Raw genomic sequence first — 20,612 nt, forward strand, 5'->3', positions numbered from 1 at the left:
TTTTGCTGCTCTGTTTGGACCCAGGTGATAACGCTTTTGGACCGAGGCGATGCGTTAGGATGACTTTTATACACTGAGGCGATGATCAGACAGATCAGCCTTATTCCCCTTTATTCAAAATCCAGATGTCAAAATCAAATTATTTGACAAATTCAATCTCTCATGACATCATAATTGTATTGTGATCTCACATATGCGTTCATGGGGATCTGAGATTATACACTTCACAAAAAGGATTTGAACAGCCCTGTAGGCGTGTCTTTTATACTTTGAAAAAATGTATAACATGGTTTATTTTATTTGTGTTGTTTTGTCTGATCCTTACTGGAATTGTTGATAGAGACATTTTCATTACAAATTGACATGAAGAATTACGTTGTTATCATTTAATACCAAACTGTGAAGGAAGTAAATGAGTAGAAGCTTGAAGAGTGCTATTTGGATGACAATCAGTTGTTCTCTTTATCTGAACCTTCATTTGTTTCTCTCGCGGTAAATTCTTTTGACATTAATGTTCAAAGTCTTGGAAGCGGTCAGACAGTATCTGTTATAAATTACAATAATGTGTTTGGGGAGGATATAACTCCCATAAATATACATTTGATCCAGCGCTGCCCTCCCCTCCTTCCCCCAAAAGCCTCTCCTTTTGACCTGTGGAGCACGAGTGAGACGGCAATGTTCGCTCCGCTCTGTTCTCCCAGGTGCAGCTACCAGGTTGTGTGTGTGTGTGTGTGTGTGTGTGTGTGTGTGTGTGTGTGTATCGCTGCTTGCCCTCTGCGCCTGCCCTGATTGGCTAAATTGTATTCTGAGGCCCTGTGGCCTCCCAGGCGGCGATGTAACAGACTGAACTCTCATCAGTGGAGAACATCAGTTAAGTTGTCCAAGAGAGGGCAATGGGACAGTGACAGGACAAATTTGTCGGTAATATGAAAGCAAAGAATGTGGCGAAGCATGAAGCTGCTCTTAGTGCAGCAACGGCACATCAGGGACAGCGGCAGGTAATACGCTCCCCCAGTCAGTGATTGATTTGGCCAGCAGCGCGACATTGGTAATAGTTCCTACAGCATTAGGAGGTAACATATTTTAGGCCTAAGGGGTGCATATCACTAGGCCAGTGATTACAGGAACATAAACAGGGGTGCACCAGAGGTCTCCGCCTGATGGAGCAATAAACTAATAGTGGTGTCACCGTCCCCCCATGGTATTGGCTCTGTGTGAAAAGCAACAGCAGAGTTGAAAGAGCCCAGAGGATAGGGGCTATTTTTTATTCTGTGGATGATGGCCTGCAACTGATGTCATTATGAACGTTAAATCAACTTTCTGCTTGCTTGAACATGGTCACCTGGGTACGGAGGTACAAGGACAGGAAAAGGTTGAAGAGCTCGGCCTGTCTGGATGCCAGAGCTACCTGCAGAGGTAAAATTGAGTTGCCAGGCCGGTGATCAATCAAGTGTCCCAACAACATACATTTTTTAAAGTGCTTGTCTGTATTTCCAACCTATAATGAGTGGAATAGCATTGTTGAAAAATGGGGAAATGGAGGATAAACCAATCCTGCATTTTTTAAATGGACAGACTGGGGATACAGAAAAGGATTTAGAGATCCAGTGTTCCTATGTTTACCATAGAAATCAGATGCTAACTTCTCAGGAAAAATAGAAAGCTGTTTGTCCAAACATAGAATACAATACTGTTTTGAGATTTTCATAGCATTACATTTTATTGTCATCTATGGTGTCATTATGAACAACCCTCGGTTTGAAGAGATCCAATGAAGACATGGTAGTTTAATAACAGAAGGACATGGGGATAGAGTACGTTAGGAAGGAGACAGCTTGGTCCCAGTCCGTTACCCCTCTCATCAGAGGAGTCTATGGGACCTGTTTCATCTGAGTAAACAGTGGTGTCGGGGTCACCAGGACTGGCTGGTAATTGAGGGATAGTGGGCCACCCTGTCAGCCACACAGGCTAAAAATACATCGCCCACTGTCACTGGGCACCAAGTGGGGGGGAAATGATTGTTCCCACTGTTGAAGCACAGGATACTCACTCCACCAGTGACCTTCCCCATCCAGACAAATCATCATCATGGAAAACGTTCCCTCCAAGGATCATTCCCACCATCAAAACAACAACGAGACTTTAATAAGACAAGTGAGAAGCAACAACCGAAGGATTAGCATGCTTTTGTGCAAACAGGAACATTTTGGCATGTTTTGTCTGTCAGGGATGTGTCCTTTGATTAAGGTACGTCAAAGAGTGGGTGAGTGAGTGAGTGAGTGAGTGAGTGAGTGAGTGAGTGAGTATAGGAGAGCGTGTTAAAATATTTGAATGAGGAAAGACACTCTGTGGAACGTGGAAAGGTTATTGATTTGTCCTGCAATCATTTCCTGCTCTTTGATATGCAAACGATCTAGTGTGAATTTACAGCAATCCTATCAGACTCATTTCACAGTTCTTAGTCCCTGTGTCTCTCCAGAGTCCTTCGCCTCATTAGGCCAATGTTCTCCATTACGAGCATAATTAAAATCTTCAGTAGCTTATCAAATTAAAAATATTTTTGCTGATCGTATTGAGATCTTCACTTCACAGTTATTTTCCACAACAGGAATAAATTAAGGCTAAGCATTTTGTATTACGATCTGGCGCTTGAAAGGGCCACTTCTGGTATCTATAGAGGGAGTGATTAAAAAGGGGGGAAATCCGGAGAATATAAACCCATCCCGAGATAAGCATGTGCAAATCATCTTTCATTGGCCATTGCTCATTTTTAGAATGGATTTAATTAATTGTAATGTTAAACGAGTGGTCTTGCACATCCAGTTGAATTCACAGCATATCCAAAGGGTATTTCAGTATGTTTTAAACATATGACTCATTTAAGGACAGATCTGAATACCCAATACAAATTTGCACACATTCCCATAGTGGATCTTTCAATATGACATAAAAAAATATGAGTTAACCAAATACATTTTGGAATGACAATATAAATGGCTAGAGAACATACCCTCACGGGGGGGATTATTTTCTTTTTCTTATCAGCTTTTGCCTCATTTATGTCAAATGAAAGCAGGCTTCTCTGGCACGGTGGTAACAGACACTGTACATACAGACACATACACATATACATTGTGTGCGAACAATGGCTGGGTTCTCTTAGAGGTGGTGTACAGACACAGCATTATCCTTCCTGCTCCCCAATCTGAGGGTGTCAAGGATCGCTGTCAGTCAGCAGGAGAGACAACATGCTCTCTCAGTGTATGTGTTCCAACACACGAATGTCTTGTCTTCAAGGGATTTTTTTTCCCCCTTCTTTCTATGGCTGCTGTGTGAGATGCAGTGTGCTTGACTTGTTAAACGAGGTTTAAGTCTTCTGTGTCAGTTGGAGGCGGTGCTGAGCTTTAAGTATTTTGCACATTAATGCGCTTCTGAGGATATTACCCCAGGGTCCTGTTTCTGGAGAAGGTGGGGTGGTGTGGGCTGTTTTGGTTGTAACGTTGCTATTGTAAACTTTTTGTGTGTGTTCTGCCTCTCCTCTTGTTGGGGAAATGATGGTGATTATTCAGATTTCATGCCTTGTCTGGATGTTAATTATTTACTGTGGGCATGAAATGCGTGTGAATGCCAGGGATTTGTGTATACGAACACGCTTCAGATCACAGGGAGAGAGCGGGGGGGAGAGCAAGCGCTCTCAGTGTATTACCCTGTAGTGAAATACTTTTTAATTAATACTTGGCTTTGTTTACAGACCCTTTGATTTAATTATGTGATGAAGAGAGTTGGATTAGCTGCTAATTGATTTAGTTATCCAATATGTTTGTTTCAGGCATGATTCCAGCGGAGCTTCAGCAGCTGTGGAAGGAGGTGACGAACGTGAAGGAAGAGAACAGCAGCAGCAACAACAACAGCCACCGCGGCCTGGACCTGTCCTCGCCACAACCCCCCAAGAACCCCCTCCTCAACCAACACGCCTCCACCAACGGACAGTACATGAGCCACTCTCTGAAGAGAGAAGGGTGAGTCTTCCCCCCCCCCCTTTCAGCCGAGCTAACAGCTTCCGTGGAACATGCTGGACACAATAGCGTTTATTACCAGGGAATGGGTTGTGCCCAGTGAAGTTGAGCTCATTGATTTATCATTAAATATACCACAGATTATGATATTTGGAACAATCTGACTTCTTTTTCTAAACTGGGGTACAAGTAGGCATGTCCTTTCTACTTTATGGAAAAAAATCTAACTGGAACTCATTATGTGTGACATTATCTTTACTGTCATCTTTGACTAAAGAAAACAGGAGGCCTACATAGTCCCCATTTAAAAACTGCAATTCCTTGAAGGGGCCTAAGTTGATGGACATGTTCCCATAGGGCTTTGCCCACAGATGAATATTAATTTATAGTTTGTAAGTACCTTCCTATTTTCATTAAGACGCAGGCTTGTTCTGTGTTTCGGAATCCAGTTGGGGATTGCAGTGAAACACCTGGGAGCGAGGGAATGATTTCGAGTTTAGATTGCAGTAATGAAAATGGGATCAGCACACGATTAATTAGAGGGTCAAGGGTGCCGTTATTTCAGTTGCACTTAGGAAACTGCAGCTGTGACTTGAAGGGCTCCGTTTGGTTAAATAAAATTCAAATTACCAACGTCCTCTCAACAACAAAAAAAACACACACCCAGCCACCTTTGCTTTCCCTCCAGATTGTGACGTTTCTGACAATATGTGAAAACATATTGCAAATTACCAATACAATACAAGAGACAACTAGCCTTCTATAGGTGTGGCGTTCAGAACATATTGAAGTCGAGCAATTCACACCGATGTACTGTATTCTTTAGTTAAATAATCATTAGCATCATGTATATTACATAACTAAATAAAAAACACATTCTAACTTTAATTGGAATATGTGTCAAACAGACTGTTTATTACATGATGTACAAAATACACTATCAATATTTGATGTTGATCTGATGTAAGATCGACGTCAGACAAACCCTCTTTTCGTTGGTGACTTGACGGGATATTTGTAGCTTTCCCTGGGCCTCTGTGTCTTTAAGGAAGGAATTAATTTGGCATCCAACACGTTGACTTGTTTTCTTGCACCGAGGCGCTGATCTCTGGATTGCTGGTGAGGAGCCTCCAGGCGCCATGAGCTCACTGCACAACATCTGACTTGTGTTTCGCTGATCAAAACCTATGTGTCATTATGAAAGCACTGCAGATGAAAACACGTTTAGCACTCTAAACCATCAGGCCTTGGGAGGTGGAGAAAGGTTCAAACACAGACAGGCAGATAGATAGTCCTCTATGGTGGTAGTGGGGAGATACAGGCCTGCATGGAGAAACCTGGCTGAGTAACTGACTATCTCACTCAGCTATAGCTTAACTTGGAATGCCTTATTTGGAAAGGAAATACGTGCTATGTGTTTTACTCATTACGGGATACTAGGTCATCACATGCGTTTGTTTCAATATAATGTGAGACATTTTAGGTCAAGTGGTGTGACGTCAGTATTTTGACACTCCTTCCGTACATGTTGACGATGATGTCGCACAGAATGTCCACATTTCACTGAGACATTACATGGAAAACCCGATAGATCCACCTCTATCCTTTTCACACACTGTCCCTGCCACGTAAAGCATACACAACACCACACAACACCACAGAACACACAGCAAGCTCCAGACACCTCTCCTAGCTCAGTGCAGACAGTATCCACGGGCCCTGGTGCATTCAGTCTGCTCAGTTAGTCAGTCTGAGCTCTAGCCTCTGTGGCTGAAGATTAATCAGAGGGGAGGATATTGACACGCTCGCTTCATCACCTGCTTCAGATATGACCAAACAACAAGTCCCAGCTGAAACATTGGAGAAGACGTGCATGAGAGGCTGCCTCCGATGCCTTGCGCTCCCTGTCAGAGATTAAAGAAGACGTCAACAGCAGTTTAACACACGCTCCAGTGAAGAAGGCAGTCTGGGGTTGAATATTCACAGAGTATCTTAGATCTGTCAGAATCCCAAGCAGGTGATTTCTCAGCCGTTTCTCTGTTTTGTGCTGTGTGTGGATGGCAACACAACGTTTCCAAACGCGTTTTTCAAATATAGATGACTGATATAAATGAGAATAAATAAAAAAAAATCCCTATTAAACACTGTATGATGCCAATTTAGATTCATACAACTACCAAGAGCATATTCATCTCTTTTGATGATGCGGACTCCATTCTAATCAGAATCCTTGGGAGAAAAAAATAAAACATCTGAAATATTATTAGGCATGATTATTCCATACAAAGCTATAAGAGCCGTCTGTGTTATAATCCAGGGATTTGAATAATCAGGTTTTAGATAATGACCTGGACTGGGTGTAAATAGAGAGCATCCACTCATCCTTCCAGTGCTGAAAACGTAATGAACTTTTAATTGATGTGGTTTTGCAAGTCTTTTTGTCATGCAACAGAAACAAGCCACTCTCATGGACCTATTTTCCCGGCCGGGCTCAGATTGGTTTACAGCAAGCCCTAAGTACCATGTAGTTAGTTTCATGTGTCATATAAAATCTGCCCGGGCACAGCGACGCCTGCAACTAAAACCTTAAGTGCATCCACAGGCATCATTCACAGGTCTTTTAACTTCCGTCTTAAGGAAGGAGGAGAAATTCAATCACTGCAGAGACGAGACGTTGTTCCCACTTTTAGCAGACTCCAAGAGCCCTCACTCGTAGCAGGACAGACAGGGATCCGGACTGAATATGCCCCAACATGGTGAACGCCCTCTCCCTGTCAGTTAGTCAGACTGGTCAGAGCTTTGGGATGTGAGGAGAGAAAAACCCCTGTGAGCCAGGTCTCTTTATTCAATGATTTGCTTATTTAAATGCAATGTATCCTATCTGTACCTGACGTCAATTCCCCATCCCTTTATTGCACTCATTTTGTACAAGAGAGAGAGGGAGAGAGAGATGTGGAGGGAAGAGAGAGCGAGGGAGAGCATCCTCCTTACAAAGCATTTGGCCCACTTACTTCCCAGCAACCATCAGTAACCACAGCTCAGGGACTTCAGCTCAGCAATCTGTTAAGGAGATAAATAATCTGATTTGGCACGACACTCCCCTCTCTCTCGCCTTTAATTTGTCTTACACCCGGAAAATGATAATTAAATCATTTAGGGGTAAACCCTTGAGTGGCAGGAGATATGAGAGAATAGAGTTGGGGCAGTCATCGATACTCACTCTGAGAGATGATAGACCTTATTGTGACTGGCTGTACAGACAGACCACATCCAGACTCTGACCCAGCTTGGTAGACACATCCATCCTCTTTCTGTTTGGTAGCGATAGACTGACTGCCCCAGTGTACTGTATGATCTTACTTAGCACCTTACTTAGAAATAGACTGATTGTGTACAGTGTGCTCTGCTTGTGTTTTTGCCTGCAGTATGGTAGGCCTATGTGTTGTTGTTTACAAAGTGCAACACCTGGAAGATTTGGCCACATTCTGTCTAGGTAGAGGAGCTTTTTGTTCCTATTCTATGCAGGAAGCAGATGACACGGTTTCCCTCATTGCTGTTACAAGATCATTAGAGTTCTCTTCCCCCAGGCAGCAAGGCAGCCTGACAATAATAGCATCCTAACAGACCTGCCCAGGGTGCGAGTCACATTTAACTCCACCACAGGATCAGAGAGAGAGAGAGAGAGAGAGAGATGAGGAGCTGTTTTTTCTCGTGTAGTACCGAATGAGCTCACAATAGGGAGAAATCCCACAAACTTCAACTATTACACTAATGTAGCTCATTTTGTGTAAATTCTGTCATTTACCACTGTTTAGTCATTTGCCGCCAGCTCCTTCCAAGCTCTGTGCTCACCGACTCCCAGCGCCCACTCCACAATTCAATATCTTATTAATACAGAATTAACCAATGTACCTCCTCCGAAATAATTTAAAAAGGATCTCTTTAAATAAAAAATCAGCAGTAGCTTTCAACAGTCCACACATTTCCTTGTTAAAAAAAGTCATTGTAATAGATCTTCCACCATCTATTTATTAGCTGTATCAAAACAGAGGTCTTAATGCGTATGCATAATTCATCGTTTATTTTTCTTCTCTTTCTTTTTTTAAATATGTCTGACTTTTGAGGGGAAAAAACTGTTAACCACATTCATGAATGCTTCACTGCTCCCTAATTGTAATGCAATTATCACATTATGAACAATGTGAACTCTTAAGCAAGTAATTATAACGCAAGAAAAACCTGTGACGACCCTTAAAATGTCCTTCTTGAGGTACAGCTTTACCAACATCTATACACATTTGATTTTAATCTGAACAACGGCGTCGTTTAATCCTGCAAAATTGGCACACCCCGGTTTTATATTTTATATATATATATATATATATAAAATGAAAGATTAATGAAGATTAATGAAAGATTGTTTCTGTAATTGTATGCGTTAGGATTGGTTAAATTGTGCAGAGGGCTTTTCAACAGTCATTCCTTAGGAGAGCAAATAGTATCCATATGAATCAGACAATAGTGGTTAGACTGAATGCCTAATGATGGTACTGTGGGGATTTGGACCTAATGAATCTTCCCTTGCCCTCTCTCCCTTCTCAACTCCTGCAGAATGGGTCATTGCGTAAGCAGCAGTGGTGTGCTAGACTAGAGAGCCACTAGCAGCACAGGTGGTGGCGATATAGGACAGTCCCCAAGACTCTTGTAGCTGACACTTGTACAGTGTCTGTCCATATGGCACACTGTCTTTGTTTTCTAACACACACCGTCTACACGCGCAGGCCTCTGCGTTGTACTGTTTCTGGTTATACTCTGTGTTTCTACTTGACTTGCCATATGGAAGATTTTGTGTAGTTTGTTTTTCGGGACGATCCTGGTATTTACAGCAGATGTTGTGAAGCCGTAAGCCTCTCTTCAGCTGTGCAAGTGTTTGGTCCCTTCTGACGTCGGTTGGTCCGTCCGTCGATCGGTAAATCATTTGCTAGCAGACGGGGGTGTCTGGTGTTTACTGTTTGTGCACGACAGGAGGCTGGCAGATGGATTTTTGTTGTGGGACTGGCCAGCCCGTTCCTCCGGGTGGGTTCTGGGATGGGGCTCAGCGGTCAGGGCATCTCAGGGAACCCCTGGCTGCCTGGATCAAAGTGGGCTGCTACTCGGATCACTGACAATAAATAATGACATATTGGGTCCCTCTCACAAGGGCTGCCCCTACGAGGGCCGCAACCTCCAGCCAGAGAGGAAGCATAGATCACAAGGCTCACACTGCCCACAGTTCAAAGGTCAACACAAAGACAGGCTTTTGTGTCGAGACACCACAAGGGGAATTCTCTCCAAACCCATCAGCATCCTCCACTTCAAATGGTGTAGTTCTGTATCATCAGCCATTAAGACATCCTCCACAAAGGGATTGTTAATAGGCAGGCATTAATGCCATCTGGCTTTCTCTTCCAGATCAACGCTAGACGACCACCACCACTCTCACCACAGTCACCCACTCTATGGGCATGGGGTTTGCAAGTGGCCTGGATGCGAGGCGGTATTTGAGGACTTCCAATCATTCCTAAAGTAAGTTTACGCTGCATCTCTCTGCAGTATGTTATGTAAAGTACCATCAAAAGTTTGAACACACCTACAGTACTCATTCTAGGGTATTTTCTTTCCCTTTACTATTTTTTACATTGTGGAATAATAGTGAAGATATCAAAACAATGAAATAACACATATGGAATCATGTAGTAATGACACAAATGTAAAACAAATCAAAATATATGTTATATTTGAGATTCTTCTTGGCATTCTCTCAACCAGCTTCATGAGGTAGTCACCTGGAATACATTTCAATTAACATGTGTGCCTTGTTAATTTGTGTAAATAATGGTCTCATTTGAGTCAGTCAGTTGTGTTGTGACAAGGTAGAGGTGGTATACAGACGATAGCCCTATTTGGTGAAAGACCAAGTCCATATTATGGCAAGAACAGCTCAAATAAGCAAATAGAAAAGACAGTCCATCGTTACTTTAAGACATGAAGGTCAGTCAATCCGGAACATTTCAAGAACTTGGAAAGTTTCTTCAAGTGCAGTCGCAAAAACCATAAACCGCTATGATGAAACTGGCTCTCATGAGGACCGCCACAGGAAAGGAAGACCAGAGTTACCTCTACTGCAGAGGATACGTTCATTAGAGTTACCAGCCTCAGAAATTGCAGTCCAATTAAATTCTTCAGAGTTTAAGTAACAGACACATCTCAAAATCAACTGTTCAGAGACTGCGTGAATCAGGCCTTCATGGTCAAATTGCTGCAAAGAAACCACTACTAAAGGACACCAAAAAGAAGAAGAGACTTGCTTGTGCCAAAAAACACGAGCAATGGACATTATACTGGTGAAAATCTGTCCTTTGGTCTGATGAGTCCAAATATGAGATTTTTGGTTCCAACCGCCTGTGTCTTTGTGAGACACAGAGTAGGTGAACGGAGGATCATGTGTGGTTCCTACCGCGAGGCATGGAGGAAGAGGTGTGATGGTGCGGGGGTGCTTTGCTGGTGACACTTAACCAGCATGGCTATGACAGCATTCTGCAACGATACGCCATCCTTTCTGGTTTGCGCTTAGTGGGACTGTCATTTGTTTTTCAACAGGACAATGACCCAAAACACACCTCCAGGCTGTAAGGGCTATTTGACCAAGAAGGAGAGTGATGGGGGCTGAATCATATGACCTGGCATCTACAATCACCTGACCTCAACCCAATTGAGATGGTTTGGAATGGGTTGGAACGCAGAGTGAAGGAAAAGCAGCCAACAAGTGCTCAACATATGTGGGAACTCCTTCAAGACTGTTGAAAAGCATTCCTCATGAAGCTGGTTGAGAGAATGTCGAGTATGTGCAAAGCTGCCATCAAGGCAAAGGGTGGCTACTTTGAAGAATCTAAAATAGAACATATATTTGGATTTGTTTAACACTTTTGGTTACTACATGATTCCATATGTGTTAATTCATAGTTTTTATGTCTTCACTATTATTCTACAATGTAGAAAATAGTACAAATAAAGAAAAACACTTGAATGAGTATGTGTGTCCAAACATTTGACTGGTACTGTATGTTACTCCAGTGTCTTGTTCCTGTGGGTGTCTGGCGCTCTTCTTGAGACGATTAAGGTTTCCCCTGGGGCTCAGTTCCACTACAGGTGCAACGGTTTGTTATGTGTGTGTTTGTACATTTGTGCGCGTGTGTGTGTGTGTGTGTGTGTGTGTGTGTGTGTGTGTGTGTGTGTGTGTGTGTGTGTGTGTGTGTGTGTGTGTTGTTTGTGTGTGTGCGTATATGTGTGTGTGTGTGTGCGTATATGTGTGTGTGTGCGTTTGCGTATATGTGTGTGAGTGCGTGTTGAGTGTGTTGTTGTGCCTCTCTGAGGGTGTTGGGGTGTGGTCTCCACTGGGCCCTGTAGGGGCCTCTAATTCCTGTGATAAGTACCGTCCCCATGGTGATTCTGGACGTTTTTCCCAAACAAACAACGGGAGGATGTTTATCTGGGGCACCCGACACTCAGGGCGCTCCGCATGTTTGCCCTTGTCACTGGACAGGGATTGGTGTATGTGCCTTCACTTCCCTCACTCAGCTCTTTCTGCCTCTCTCTTGCTTTCTTTCTGTTTCTCTCTGTTTGCTCTTCTCTTCTGCTGTCTTTATTTTTGTCTCTACACTGCCTCTCTCACCAAACTTGCCTAAGAAGCTGTCTTTAGATCACACCTTAATAACAGCACCAGAATGAACTTATTTTCACATCTCAGATTCAGTAGTTTTACTCCTCAATAACCTAAATTATAACCAAGGCCATTGGACCCTCTAAAATATTGACATTTTAGTAATTTAGTCCAGATGCTCTTATCACGACTTACAACTGAGTGCATTCTTTTTCATATATATCTTCTTTTTTTTCATACTACTCTCACGTGGGAGTCGAACCCACAACCCTGGCATTGCAAGCACCATGCTCTACCAACTGAGCCACACAGGAATCCGTCTCAGGGTCTTTTGGCTTCTTCTAATTCACATCCACTCTCACCTGGGCCTGTGATGTACTGTATCGTCCCCTGTCCAGACCTGACCCTGGTTTACTAATCAACATCGTGTGCAGTGTTCTGTGGGTAATCCAACACATGACACCATCATGGCTACAGAGACAGAGGATGAAAACATCTGTGCTGTGGCAGCAGATCAATGGGTGTCTGTCGGCCCGGATTAGTGGCACTTTAAACAAGATATGACACATTTCCATTATCCTGGGCCTAAACTAAAACAAGTAGTCAGGGCACACAGAGGTCCCTCACAAGATACAGTGGGTGGAGACTTAACAGTCACTGCAGTTCTGCTGTTCCTACTCTGTGATTGGCTTCTCATTTCATACTATGCAGCTGGTCACTTTGAGAGAAGTTTGTTTTGAAAAGTGTCCTAAAGTGTTTACAGCACCGCAAAACACTTTGAGATCATTTTTTATGATAATAATGTAAGCTACCCTGGATTTATGTGAACTGAGAGAAAGAACAGAATGTTTGAGTCGGTTTTTTTTACTCTGTTTTTAACACAATTTTCACTAAGTTGTTCGACTTAACATTACAAATGAGCAAAAATGTGTCTATTTTCTTCTCCCTTCACATTTCAGTTTTGGGAGTGTCACCTTCAAAACCATCACTATTTATTGTCTTCTGACATTGCCTCACACTTTGTTTATAGAAGTGAGCGGAATTAAAATCTGTATGCCTGGTAAAGCTCGCCTTAGAAAAAAAGCCTTTTAGTGCACTCTGCAATGTTTTTATCATGGCAACATCTTGTTTACTTTAGTTGCCTGCCTAAACTTCTCGGAACATGTTAAGAAAACCTTCGGAGAGAGTCTCTACAAAGCCGCCTTTGTGTAACAGCAGCAGGCAAGAGAGCAAGCAGCTCACCAAGGTGTTAACTCTCAAACCCTTAAGCACTTCCACATGAAACCCAGAGACTGATACCCCACAAATAAAAACAATGAATAGTTCAGGGATATGCTAACAATACCTTTCATAAATGATTGTTCAGGCGGATAGATATGTTGGAAGTGATCTGGAGGAGACAGTAGAGACTGTGTGTGTGAGAGACAGCAGAACACTGAGTATTGTGTAGGAGAGTGGGAAAGGTGAGGAAGACTCTAACGTCAACCAGATTTCAGCTCGGCATGCCAACAGTAACAACTAACACGGGAGTGAAATGTTGTTTTAAACTGTGTGCGTATTTATTCTGTCTTTTAAAGGAAACATGAATACCTACATGCACTGTCTCGATAAATAAAAAGGGCCAAATCCTATTCCTGTTTTCAATTCAGTGCTGTGAGAGGTGGGGTCCGGATCGTAGCAGAGCTCAGTGTTTTTATGAGGGTCAAGACCCCCGCTTCAGTGGCCGTTCAAAGGTCACAGCCAGTGAAACACTGCACTGCCCTCTAGTGCTGCACCCTCTGCCTCTCTCTCGCTCTCATAAAACGAACCGACTCTCATACCTCAACACTCTCTGAGAATTGCTGAAGAAAGAATAGGCTATTTGGTTTTGGTATGTTTTGGTATGTCTTTTGTGGACAATGCTCTTCATATATCTCAACATAGGTCTCCTAAAAGATGTATTTGAAAATCGTTGAACAATATTCTTGAATATCTTATATTTAAAATGCAGTTTGGACCCGATGTGCAAACAGTTTTATTAAAAACAATGAAAATAAGAAATGAAAATGTACACAATGATCAGCTACAGAGTATATGGACATGTGCCATAGTGCTGGTCCAAAGTAGTGGGTCCAGAGTATATAATTAAAACCAGCTAAAAAGAAAGGCACACTAAATTATATGTAAAAAGCTGACTGTGTAAGGAATGTCTATTTAACTTGTTTTATTGTGGCAATTTACATTAGGGACTGTCATCCTGACAGAAAGCTTTTAAAATCTGTTTCATTTCAAGTCCAGAAAGTGACACATGCCAACGTTCATAGTCTCTCTCGATGTCAATTCCCCGTATCCCCAGCTAGCTCCCTGTATCCAGACGCTCTTCGCAGGGCTGCATTAGGGGCCATTTGAATATTTCATTTCCTATTAATTATGCACTGTGACTCTCCATGTCATTAGAAAGGGGAAAAAATCTCATGTAACAAAGGATGAAAAGAAGCAAGGCGCATGGCTTCCGTGAACAGAGAAATTCCGAAGCTCATCACGTAGGTCACCCTTCACTGAAAATGAGGTCTATGCCGGTTAAATAAATTGAAGTTGAAACGTCTTTACCTATTCTTTTTTTTTTTTTTTTTTTTTTGTAAGATGTACTGAAATGTTTACCGGTTTCAACCTACTTAATTAAATGGCCTTTTATTTCATTCAGATAAATGTGGAGCTGAGTGGACAGAATTGATTTCAGCAGCCAGGGTTATCGTTCACGCTTTCTTCAGATATGCCTTCATTTCTGTCTTTTTGTCAAAATAATTACATTGGAAATACTGAATATATATTACAGACTATTTAAAAAAAAAATATATATATACAACCGGGACATCTGAAAAGCAGTGTATTTGCCGTAAAGATTTAAATCAATGTGCCCAAGGTTGAAAATAGCCCTCTAAAATAGAAACCTTCACATTCAAGCAGAATGCCATCAATTTCCCCTCCCTTCACATAATGTCAGTTTTGTGTGTGTCTGTGGCTTTTTAATGCACAAATGTGTTGTCGGTATGTTAAGCAATCGCCCCATAACAAAACTGCCAGGGTGGCCTTTAGATTTATTGGTCCATCACTTCAGCCCGGCCTGCCATTGCTGCTGCCCCGGTCAGGTCTGGCTACTTTTTGCAATAAATGACAGAAAACGTGTATTTGAGAAGGCAGGCACGTCGCACACCATTCCTCCCTCTGCCGGCGCCACTGTGAGCGCGTAGAGGCATGCCTAGTGACAGTGACCTACATGGTCACTGAAGATGTGATATAATTTATGATATATATAATATATTGGATCCATTAGCGAGCATAATGAAGTAGTGAAATGAAAGGGTATTTGTGAAATCAGTTCAAACATCCTGCTCGGATTATGATTAAATGATTAATGAAATGCCCCTGCATAAGCATTTTCAAACAGTAATTCATGCGGAGGCTGATAAAAATCCTCCAATCATATTTCCTTCACTCGTGAACCTTATCTCCACCATTTTATATAAATCACGGAAAAAATCCTGTCTGCTGCCGGGCAAGCTACTTATTTAGATTAGTAAAAAACGTGCAGGAAAAGAGAACATCTTCGCAGTAAAATAATCATGCATAATTATATTCATAATTGAAGTTTGTGACAGATTCCATCTCTCTTCCTCTTGTTGTCCTTTGCCTTTCCGTCTGGCTTCATTTGACTTCTCTTCATCTTGATGACATAATTAACAAAACAAAATCCACCAAAATAAGGAGAATGTGCCCAAAAAGGCATAACCAGAAAGGCAATGGTGCCATCTTTGAAAAGAAAGGTTGCACAGTGAAGCACTGTATAATTTACTAAATTAATCCAACCTGAAATTTTTAAGTCATTTTTCTTATCTATGAAGTTAAGTTTGAGCAGATATGGCCACCTCATGAAATATGGATTCCTTTCTTCTTTGCTTAAATAATTCCTTTTCAGGTTATGCAGATATTGTTTTATAAATCCTGGTAATATTATGGTAGTTTTATATTTCTGGATCTGCACAGTATTTACTCATTATTATCTGTATGTGTGTTCACCATTCCTACTTTATTCCCACAGTACCCATACAAAGGAATTACTAGATCACGTAATCACATAAAGAATTCTAGGATTTATATTCAATTGTATAAAAGGCTGCAGTAAAACCATGTGAAGACACACTGAGCTGAGAATCTTTGTTTTCTCTCTTCTCTTTTCTCTCAGGCATCTCAACAATGAGCACGCCCTGGACGACAGGAGCACAGCACAATGTCGGGTGCAAATGCAGGTCGTACAGCAGCTGGAACTACAGGTATTGTCTCTCGTTTTCGACCAAATATGTGTGGCTCCTTTCCTGACACTTCCTCTGTCTACTGCCCTCCCCCTGTCTCGCAAATATGAACCATGGGTCACACATTGAGGGGGGTGGAAGAATAAAATGATTTTGTACATTTGTGAGTAACCAGTCATTAAAAATGTGTTATGTATGCATGACAGCAAGGCAAAGATATATGAAGGGCTCCGGGGCTAAGTAGAGAAGATAATTACATTTTGAATTTTACTGGGTTTTAAGGTTATTTATGACTTTAAACTGTTTGGCACCAACAATAAAACACTTCTTGAAATGCTCAGGCAGCAGTCAACGATGGGCTTCCTCAGTGTCTACTAGGTTTATTGGAACAGAAAGATACGGTACAATATTTCTCACAAATAACAGTGATAAGGAATATTAATGCAGTCCTCCCATGAGTGGTCTGATAGGCACTTCGTCCATACGAGGGACCCTGGAAATATGCATATGTACATTAAGTATGCACTAATGGAAAAAGGGATGGCACAATTTTGGTCCATTAGTGTGCGTAAGTAAGAGCTGTGGAGAGGTGGTCTGATCACTCTCTACTGGTCCCAATGCCCTCTAGGCTGGAACCAGGTGCCTTTGGGGAAGGTTTGCACATATTTTATTACAACTGAAAGGTAGACACAACAAACCATGCCATTAACTGTTGTTTTTGTGTATTTATGTGTTGCTAAGCAGGCATTGTCATCAATGGCATTTTTGTGTATAACAGATTTGATGATGTATATACAGTTGAAGTCGGTTGAAGTTTACATACACCTTAGCCAAATACATTTAAACTCGGTTTTTCACAATTCCTGACATTTAATCCTAGTAAAAATTCCCTTTCTTAGGTCAGTTAGGATCACCACTTTATTTTAAGAATGTGAAGTGTCAGAATAATAGTAGAGTGATTTATTTCAGCTTTTATTTCTCATCACATTCCCAGTGGGTCAGAAGTTTACATACACTCAATTAGTATTTGGTAGCATTGCCTTAAAATTGTTTAACTTGGATCAAACATTTCAGGTAGTCTTACACAAGCTTCCCTCAGTAAGTTGGGTGAATTTTGGCCCATTCCTCTTGACAGAGCTGGTGTAACTGAGTCAGGTTTGTAGGCCTCCTTGCTCGCACACGCTTTTTCAGTTCTGCCCACAAATCTTCTATAGGATTGAGGTCAGGGCTTTGCGATGGCCACTTCAATACCTTGACTTTGTTGTCCTTATAAGCCATTTTGCCACAACTTTGGAAGTATGCTTGGGGTGGAAGACCCATTTGCGACCAAGCTTTAACTTCCTGACTGATGTCTTGAAATGTTGCTTCAATATATCCACATCATTTTCCTGCCTCATATAGCCATCTATTTTGTGAAGTGCACCAGTCCCTCCTGCAGCAAAGCACCCCCACAACATGATGCTGCCACCCCTGTGCTTCACAGTTGGGTTGGTGATCAGAAGCTTCTGAAGCCATGACATCATTTTTGGGAATTTTCCAAGCTGTTTAAAGGCACAGTCAACTTAGTGTATGTACTTCAACTGTACTACCATTTATCATAGTTACAAACGCAATGACGATTAACGTAATTTTAACCTCAAACGACGAGGTTACGAGTTCAGTTAAGCGTTTCACAACACTACCATATGACTTATTATTTCCGCTCTGGTTGTGTGTATCATTGAGAGCAACTCGGTGTGTGTGTTTATCAGACACATCCTGATTCCTCCCCCTAACCCAGCATATCTCTATAATGTGACCTGGCAGCTACTGTAAGACAGAGTGGACAGTTAAGGACAGGTAGACAGATCCAGGGTTTGTTATTGGCAACGGGACCTAGAGTATAGTTTAACCTTGAAGAAGAGACATCGCCGGGTAGACTTGTTCATGAACATTAAGGTATCAATATACACCAAAGTGTATAATCAGAGCAGCATATTAAATAAATATATATGACATACAGTGAGAAATAACATCATGCATTGGATTGTACTACAGAGAATGAGATTTTTGTCCATAAAGGATTTAACGGTGTTTTTTTCCCCCCCCTTCTCATTACAGCTGGCGAAAGACAAAGAGCGTCTGCAAGCCATGATGACGCATCTCCACGTCAAATCCACTGAGCCCAAACCCACCCCACAGCCAGTGAGTAAACTCTCTACCACATGCCTGTTTTCCGTCCTCCTCGTCTCTCACTTGTCTAATTGCCACACTTCTATGTATTAATGTATTTCCTCATCTCTTTTATGTACCTGCTAAACGAAAGCAGCTGCTCACTTGAGAGGAGCACTAAAAAAAAACATGTTTTGGTATATATTATATTTATATATATATATATATTATATTTGGACATCCCAGATTCTATTTTGCTCTGATGATTAACTCACATGGTAACAGCGGTCAGTGGGTGCCGAACTAGTGTTGGTATGAGCCGACACCATAGACCTCTGTAGCGTGGTAAAATAAAAGACTTTTCTTTGAAATTGAAAAATCTCCTCAACGTTGAGGAGATTGGTTGTGAAGATGGTATCCTGGGGATTCCCCCAAAATAAGCTTCAGAAATACAAAATGTTTCTCAAATTAAGAGCAATCGTGATGGCTGTTCAATTCCTTATCTTGACACATTTTTCGGACCGTAACACCATGTATGTTAAGTCATTATGTCACGATATAACTTACTGTTCAAGCCTTGTCTTACAGGGGTACCACTTAAAAATACAGCGTACTGCTATTTTGTCATGTTTAAGAAGGAGCGCCATTACCATAGTTCAGTCATTGTGACAGTTCATTCATAGTGCCAAAGGCATGAGGGCCATTACACTGCTGGGCTGAACACAGAGACACACACACAGAGAGAGAGAGAAAACCGCTCCTCTGACAAGTTCCTTTCAAAGCCTCAATCATATATTTACAGTCAGTCTGGAGCTATTGATGGGCAGAATCTCTGTACGGCGCGCCACATAGGGCAGGAAGGCAGGCAGGAAGGCAGGCAGTCAACAAAGTGCCTGGAGATGTGACAATAGGCTGCTTGTCGGAGCTTTGCTTCTGTCACACACACTGATTGTGTAGATTAGGCTTCAGAACGAGTGCCTGTCACGGGGACTTTTGTATATGAAAAGTGGCTGGGGCAGCAGATAGCATCTTGACTTCTCTACCTCTCCCCAGGGCCAGTGGGAATGGCTGTGTCAGGGCTCTGTGCTAAAGCTCTGGGGGGTGGGTACCAGACCAGTGCTGCTTTTATTCAAATAAATACAATTCCTGCATTCTCCAGCGGTGTTGCAGTGCATGCTGGTAGCTGCAATGATATGCTATGATAAATGTGTCTAGCCTGGTGTGGCTCAGTGGCTGGATCAGTGGGGGAATCCCACAGTCCCAGCTGGAGCTCTCAGTTAGACTGGAGCTGGAGCTGACCTCAGACCAGGCTTTAGACTATAGACTGTTCAGGGAGTGGGTGTTGATGGGAGAAAAACCATTCAGTCACGACAGACAACAGCAATTGCCTGCATTTTACAGTTACTATTTTACATTTAGTCCTAAATACATAACACATAGATAGATATATACTGTACATACAGTGTCAACTGAATATGATTTCATTTATTCCTATGAGCTTTAAAAAATATATATATATTTTTTAAAAGAGCTGAAGAATACAGTGCATAAACAATCTCTGTGTGTGTGTGTGTGTGTGTGTGTGTGTGTGTGTGTGTGTGTGTGTGTGTGTGTGTGTGTGTGTGTGTGTGTGTGTGTGTGTGTGTGTGTGTGTGTGTGTGTGTGTGTGTGGGGTTGAGTCTCTGTAGTTGGTGTCACTAAGCATTCTCGTCAGAAGTCTGACCTTTTCGCAGTACATAATTAAGGAGGGACTTTTTTGTTTATTTTCTTTAGCAGCTTGGCAAGTCAAAGCCAGTATAATTAGATCACCAATTACCATTTCATTAATTTCTGTCTGAAGTCTCATTTTGTCTCTGCACTGGAGTGAGCCCAAATGCTGAGGGAAACAAAGGCCAGGCTATTACCAGGCTGTCTGGCCTATTGTTGAGGGCCACTCACTGTTTTTGGCTGGGGAATATGGATGAAACATGAAACAAAGACTGCTAATCCACAGGAAAATAAGTCTATTGATAGTATTGTGTCAGAAAACAACCAACCCAAGTGTGATTTATTTGGCCCTTGATTTAGAATAACACCCTCATACAGTAGTGAATGTACCGTATACATTTATGTGCTTACAGTAATTGTGTAACACATTATTTGTGTAGAACTCTGCCAAAAGGCATATTCTGGCCTCAGAATTCTTAATAAACATCACATGCTGTATTTACACATCTCTATTGATGCAGGGAAAAAAACAGGCACAATTCCCATGTTTTAGCAAGTGTAATGCAAATGAATACAAATACACAGACTACAATTCATTCAAAAAAATCACACTAGCCGTAACCTCGTTAAGTCAATGTCATGTCAAGGATAAATATAGCGGTGGTGCCAGCCGTGCAGGCAGCCCCAGATTTCTTTATTATATACCTGTCTATCATGTGGGGCCCTCTTGGTGGTAATGACTGTTAATAG

General features: G+C 41.9%; 1 protein-coding gene across 1 annotated transcript in view; it reads left to right on the forward strand.

Moving 5' to 3' along the window:
* The window catches only part of LOC118400075 (forkhead box protein P1-B-like), a 213,566-nt gene that overhangs the window by 180,117 nt on the left and 12,837 nt on the right, over positions 1–20,612 (forward strand). The window contains 4 exon segments of the mRNA XM_035796499.2: positions 3,830–4,019; positions 9,468–9,581; positions 15,938–16,025; positions 18,105–18,188. Of these exon segments, the coding sequence (XP_035652392.2) occupies positions 3,830–4,019; positions 9,468–9,581; positions 15,938–16,025; positions 18,105–18,188 (476 nt within the window).

This window comes from Oncorhynchus keta, chromosome 21 (genome assembly GCF_023373465.1).
Source record: "Oncorhynchus keta strain PuntledgeMale-10-30-2019 chromosome 21, Oket_V2, whole genome shotgun sequence".
Taxonomy (NCBI): Eukaryota; Metazoa; Chordata; class Actinopteri; order Salmoniformes; family Salmonidae; genus Oncorhynchus; species Oncorhynchus keta.